This window comes from Python bivittatus, unplaced genomic scaffold (genome assembly GCF_059951505.1).
Source record: "Python bivittatus isolate LINGU-HERP-01145 unplaced genomic scaffold, Pbiv_v1 ctg000010_np1212, whole genome shotgun sequence".
Classification (NCBI taxonomy): domain Eukaryota; kingdom Metazoa; phylum Chordata; class Lepidosauria; order Squamata; family Pythonidae; genus Python; species Python bivittatus.
Genome location: NW_028277029.1, coordinates 482,880 through 489,390, shown reverse-complemented (window position 1 = coordinate 489,390; position 6,511 = coordinate 482,880). Strand labels below are relative to the sequence as shown.

Genomic DNA, 6,511 nt, shown 5'->3' with positions numbered 1-6,511 from the left:
CATTCTATTTGAAAGAGCAAAATCCTTCCAAATTGCAGTTGCTGACATCTGACTCATTGATTATCAGAAACAGGACCCAACTGTGCATGGCTACTGTTTACAGAAGAAAAATTTCCATTTTAAATCATTTAATCCTCACCAAAAGAACAATGCAATAATTTGCTGCTAGAATGCTGAAAATATGACTTCTCACACATACAAGAAAAGTTTTTACTTTAAAATAAGAAATGTAGCTAAAAGTCTATATAGAGGTCATGTGTTCATACATGACATAAACATTGCTATTTTCACTATACGTACTGAAAATAGAAATACCTGGTTTAATACACAGGTGACACTGCTGAGCCATCAGTTAATTAATAGTAAAACAAGAATCAGCTAACAGGGGTGTTTTTAGAACAGCTACCAGACTTTAAAAAAAAAAAAAAATACTAAGCCACAGCACTATTTATCCTCCCCACCAAATTACAGCAGGAATTTGTTTTCTTACAAATCAGTTTCCCTGCTGAAATCCAGACAAAGTGCTTAGAGGGATTCTCTAAGATCTACACTACTTTTGGCTTTGATCTTGGCCTTCCCCACAGACCTGGTCCCGCTGGGGATCCCATCAACACGTTCCAAGCACACCACTGACTGGCTGGAGTTTTTACTGGGCTGCCTCTTCACGCCTCCAGCCGAGCTGCCCTGAATGCTACCAGAGTCATGCTGGAGAAGGGCTGGTTCTCATGGTCAGTCTCGCTGTGGCAGAGAAGGAGTTGAACTTGGGCACAATGACGGGGACAGTCAGGGCAACGGTGAGCACTCCAGCAATGGCCCACAAGCAGCCCGCAATTGTTCCACCTACTGTGATAGGCCTCATAACACCATGCCCCACTGTCGTCATGGTGACTCCAGCCCACCAGAAGGCATCAGGGGTGCTGGAGAAATAGGATTCAGGATCATCAGCCTCTGCAAAATACACCATGCTAGAGAAGAGAATCACACCAATGAAAAGGAAGAAGTTGAGGAGACCCAGCTCCCTCATGCTAGCTTTCAATGTCTGCCCCAAGATTTGCAGCCCTTGGAGTGCCTGGACAGCTTGAAGGTCCTGAAGACCCTGACCAGGCAGATGACCCACAGGATGGCCAAGGAGATGGCTTGCTGCTGGCCTCCACTGCTTCCAGGTTGCTCGCCCTTCTGCTGCTCCTGACCAGCTGGGTGCCCAGAGGGAGGAAGTCAGGGGTACTGGTGACCACCTTGATGAAGTTCATGAAGTCCTTGGAGAACTTGGGTTGCTGGGGCAGGCGAAGAAGCGCACCAGGAGCTCAGAGGTGAACCAGATGACACAAGTGGTCTCAGTGACAACGAAGGGGTCCGCCAGAGTCCCGAGGGGGCTGTGCCTGAGCGGCGGGGCCCCGGAGCTCGGCCGGCCGGTCCCGGAACTCCGGCACAGTCTCCAGGCAGAAGGTGACATGGAGATGAGGGTGAGCAGCACCGAGACGACGGCGACGCCGCGGGCCGAGCCGGAGCTCTCGGGAACTCGAAGATGAGCCACGCCTGGCGCCGGAACTGGCGGGCGGGCAGCGCTTCTCCTCCTCCCGAAGCCGCGCCGGGGCGCCTCGCCCAGCTGGTAGAAGGGCACCTCGCCGGTGGAGACCGCCGGGAGACGTGGCGGGCCGGCGGAGCTCGCCGCCCGACCTGGAGAAGGAAAGGATGCGTCGAAGCCGGGCCGGGGCCGCTCGAAGAAGGCGCCGTGGCGCAGGGCTCCAAGTAGCGCAGCCCGTGGCCGGGTCGCCCGGCGGCGCCGCCGGGAGCTGGTCCAAGGTGCCCGCCGCGTCTCGAAGCGGAGGCCGGGGCGTTCAGGAGGAACCGAGCGCGTCCGCCCTGGCTCAGCTGCGGGGCCGGTCGCCGCGCCCTTTTGCCGCGGCGGCGGCGGCGACACAGCCCGGCGGCCAGCCCGTGGCGCCCTCTCCGCCGGAGCCCGAGCGCAGCCACCGCCCAGGGACCCCGCGCCGAAAATGCCGCGCGCCGCCGGCGCCTGACGACAAGGAGGCTGCGCTTTCGTGCCCCGGCGGGCCGGCGGGCGGGCCAGGCAGGGAGGAACGCGGGGGCTGCTTCGACCCTTCAGGGCATCTCTCGGAGGGAGGCGGCGGGAGGGAAGTCCCCGTCCCTGAGGAAGCGCGGAGACCGAGCGGCGGAGCCTCGGCTGGGGCTGAACGCGCCGCTCGGGTTGGCAAAGCCCCGCTGACCCGGAGCGCCTCGGCGCCCGCTGCGCGCAAGGATGGCCGCGCAGAGGCGCCTGCTTATTGCCGAGCGCGTCCCAGCGGAGACGTTGGGGCAGGGGCTCCGGAAGCGCCGCCGCCCGGGAGCCTCGTTAGGCCAGCGAGGAAGAGCCCCCGGAGCAGCCCCGGACGGAGCAGCCCCGCGGGCCGCGGCCTCTTCTTCCTTGGAGCACAGGCGCGGCTCTTCTCGGGGGACGGAGCGGGAGCGCCGCGGGCAGCGAGGGCCGAGCCCAGCCGGCGCGCTCTCGAGCCGGGGTGACTGAGGCGCTGGGCTGAGGAGGGGAGCCTGGGCGGCCAGCCGGGGGGAGACTTCCGACCTCCGCGGAGGGTCGCTGGGCGGCCGGGAGGGAGGCTCGGCTCGGCTCGGCTCGGCTCACCTCCCGCGTTCCGAGAAACTGCGCCGGGACGAAGTTCAGCCGTCCATACGTCGCGTTTCTTCCTCTTTCCTTTATTTATATCATTCAAACGGTAGTTGCTCCGTTCTTTGAGGACTTTTTCTATTTTTCACTAGAGCTTGCTTCCTTCAAAACTGTAGCCGTTTCTTACTTTGTCCTTCCCTCCCCCCGCCCCAAAAATAGCACCTGGGAGCCTGCGAAGTCAGATTATGATCTTGCGACCATCCGTTGTTCATAACGGGAAAACTTCTCTCTCCTGGAAGGCAGGTTCCAGGCAAATCAATTTTAAATTCATTAAGATGCCTGATATTAACAATTGAAATACTGTTTTCAATCAAGCAGCTGAACCCATTTTTCTTTACCTTTGATCTCCCCCCCCCCCCCCGCCGCCCCCATCATTTCCTTCTAGTGTCCAGTCAGACACAAAATTGGCTTCATCCAAAAGCCAGTCAGCCTCTGTCCGAGTCATTCATTGATGTTGGCTGCTGTTTTCCCACTTTAGGCCAAATTCCCCATTTACCCAATGTACAGGACTCAGCTTCTTCAAAATCAGTTTCTGAAAAAGGTATGTAAGATCAACATCTTCTATTAAAAAAATCTTTAATTTCTTCCATCAAGGTTTTGGAATTCACCTCTTTGTGGGGTGAAACTGTCCTCTTTTCATTCTTGCACATTTATCTTTAGATGATGATGGTGATATGACTGGCTCACAAACTACATCTGCAGGTGTGGCCTTAGTTTTCTCCAGCTTCAGAATTGTTTTATCAGACAAATGGAGTTATCCACAAATACACCTCATTGTTTTCTTCAGAAAAGACATCCTTGATGGTGTCCTGGCAAGCTAAAGTAGCCCTTTAATGCTTCAAACACATGGAGAGTGTTTTCCCGAGCAGGAAGAAGTGAGAAAAATCTCATACTGCCATGCTGCAAGGGTCTACAGCCACAAATCCCAAAACTCTTGCAGCTGGGTAACCCTAGCAATATTTATGGAAACACGTGTACACTTTCCCAAGAGCTTCATATCATATAGTAAACTCTTAATTGCATTGAAAGGCAACAGTCTAGTTGTCTTCTGCAGCGATCACAACTTTGATCACAGTCCTTCCAATTTTTTGTTCAAATTCTTCAAAAAGCTCCCTCTTTCACTTCACCCTTCCAGAAGGATCCTCACAAAATGCTAAATTTTTCTTTAGAAAAGATCGATCTGCACGGCCAGGTGGCCGCCACAGGACTGTGGGCACTGGTTCTGAAGCTCGGGAACCGATGGCCTCATCCTCTGCCCACCCCTCCTCCCCTCCGATCACTGATCACTGCCCCCCACAGTCTTAACCATGGGGTGCTGGGCTCCCCACCATCTTAGCCGTGCCTCAGCCAGCAAACCGGTGTGCCCGCCTCCTTTGTTTCACCTGCAGATAAGTGAAATGCTGCACTTAAATAAGTTTATTGGAATAGTGAAACATTGGACTTCCTTCTTTTTACAAGTTTAGTGATGGAGTGGTGAAATGGTGGATCTTTCTTTCTTTCTTTCTTTCTTTCTTTCTTTCTTTCTTTCTTTCTTTCTTTCTCTCTCTCTCTCTCTCTCTCTCTCTCTCTCTCTTTCTTTCTTTCTTTCTTTCTTTCTTTCTTTCTTTCTTTCTTTCTTTCTTTTTTAACCAGGTAAAACTGACATGAGCTACCAGTGACAGTAAGAATGGTAAAGGTGAGTTCTTCCTTCTTTAAGAAAAATGAAATTGACAAGAGTGCTGCCAGTTTCCCTGCTAGCCCTGGTGTCAGGAGGAATGGTAAAACTGGTGTTTTTTTTCTTTTTACTGGTCAACTAGTGGATGCCCCAGAGGGAAAGATGCCCAGTGTGAGGGGGAGTCAATGGAGGGGGCCTGTCAATGGATGCGTCATTTCCTCCAAGCCCCCACCGCCCCCCCCCCAGAAAGGGAAGTGACAAGCCCTTGCTCTCCCCGCACTGATTACAGGGTAAGCAAGCGGGGGGGGGGGCACCAACTGGGGACAGTGTTAAGCATGCTTCGGACGGGGCACCAGACCGTCGATGTGGCCAAAGTGCAGGAAGGAGACGGATTCCAGAAAGGGACATCTTCAGCCAATTTGATCTCCAGCGCGTTTACACCCAGGAGTCACGTAGCTTAAGGCTGCCACGCAGAAAAGCCACACCTCTGTCGTGCCTCCGGGGAACAGAGGCTATTCCCATAGTCAGTATTCCGGATGCTTTCCCAAGAAAAGTCTGGAAATCAACATTCCTCCCTGGGACAGAAAATATCACACAATCACAGGAACAATCGAGAAGGATGCGCTGCACATCCCAGATTTCGATCACTGCCACATTTCACGCCAAGATGCAGTGAAATGAAAAATCAAAAGAACATCGCCCACGGAGGCATGTCTTTTTCAGATCTTTGTTTGCCTAAAGAAGCCAGTGGGGATGTAAAAGATCCTAGAAACAGTCTACATAAGGGAGCTTATCTCCCTCTACTGAGACCGGCTCCATGGCAGGTGGTGCTTTGCGATCTGCCGTGGGGAAGGGCGGCCCATGGCAGGGGGGCCGCCTGAAGCCTCTCTGCTTTGCATCTTCCAGCCTCTTCTCTCCCCATTTGCCGTGGGTGGCGTGGATGACCCACTGAGCGCACAGAGCTCATTCCTCCCTCAAAGGAACTTGCAGCAGCTTCAGAAGGTCCGTGTGAGACTCTGAGGGTGCTGCCTCCTCTGCACGAAAGACCAAGTCAGGCTCTGCCTGAGAGTTACCTATAGACGCGTGGGAAGCCCTGATTTCTCCATGCCCCGGCCTCACCCACAGCTCACCTTCTTTTGAAAGGGGCAAGGGCTGCGGCGAGTTCTCCATGCTCGTCAACAGATCCCTCTCAGGATCCGTCAACTGTTCACCACGCAGTTAAGGATGCTGGCTCATTTCCATGGGTATCCGCTATTTTCAGAAATGTTCAAACTCTCCCCCGCAATGTTACAGTGCTTAGAAGGGCAACGCGCGGAAGGGCTGTTGGCGCTCTTTGGTACCACATTTCATGGGCACAAAAGAAGGAGAAAAGGTGCCCGTTCTTTGAGCGGGATCTGAACAGGGCTCTAGCGAGTCTGAAGCAAGAGGGCAGGGGATTAGCTTGCGGGTGTGGGCAGCTCTGAAAAGAGCAACGGGCAAAATGCCAAGCAAGGGAGGAGAGCAGTATGTTTGGATCGCAGAGGGAGTGTCAAGGGGGTAAGAGATGGCTTTGGATGCGGGTGAATCTCTGAGTGGAGTCTGGGAGGAAAAAGGAGAGGAAACCACGTCAGACAGGATTGAGAAGGCGAGGGCTTTTATGGGGCAACAGCTACGTGCTTGGAATTGGCTACAAGCTGTTGAGGGCTCTGCCAACTTAACTTGCCCCGTGTCTCTTTCTCAAGCCCCCCTGATCAACTTTTCCTTGTAATCTGAGCAGGAGAAGCTCAGCAGAGAGTTTGACAAGAGGAGAGAAGGGCAGGCGGAGGACACTCGCAGAGGCAATGGAAAATGCACCGTCTGAGGACAAAGCGGCCGCCGCCTGCTGCAGAAGGGGCTCATCTGCCAGGAAAGGTGTTGAGAGGTGTCCCGGCCAGCCTATTCAGCCAAGAGCCTTTGTCTAAGAGCAGGAGCACTGGCCTCTGGAGGCCAAGCAGGGAGATGTCATCAGTGGTCTTTTGTTTCGTGTCAAAGGCTGCCTGGGCCCGCCAGCCCGTCCCCTGTCCTCCTGCTCCCAACTCATTACAGCCCTGCTCAGGTTCTGCTCCAAGAATGGCTCTCCTGGGCAACTTTCCTACTTCTTTTGTGCCAGTGAAACTCCACTAAATCCTGCTTTGGCTACCTCACACCCGCAACACTAA

General features: G+C 54.0%; 1 protein-coding gene across 1 annotated transcript; it reads right to left on the bottom strand.

The window, feature by feature from the left end:
* Positions 1–486: 486 nt before the first annotated feature.
* Positions 487–5,504, bottom strand: LOC103061927 (potassium voltage-gated channel subfamily A member 5). The gene is given in 13 exon segments (XM_007445514.3): positions 487–716; positions 719–746; positions 749–1,056; positions 1,059–1,185; positions 1,188–1,270; positions 1,273–1,367; positions 1,369–1,453; positions 1,456–1,518; positions 1,521–1,570; positions 1,572–1,640; positions 1,642–1,696; positions 1,699–2,349; positions 5,465–5,504. Coding segments are annotated over 13 exon segments (1,884 nt in total).
* Between the last annotated feature and the right edge of the window lie 1,007 nt (positions 5,505–6,511).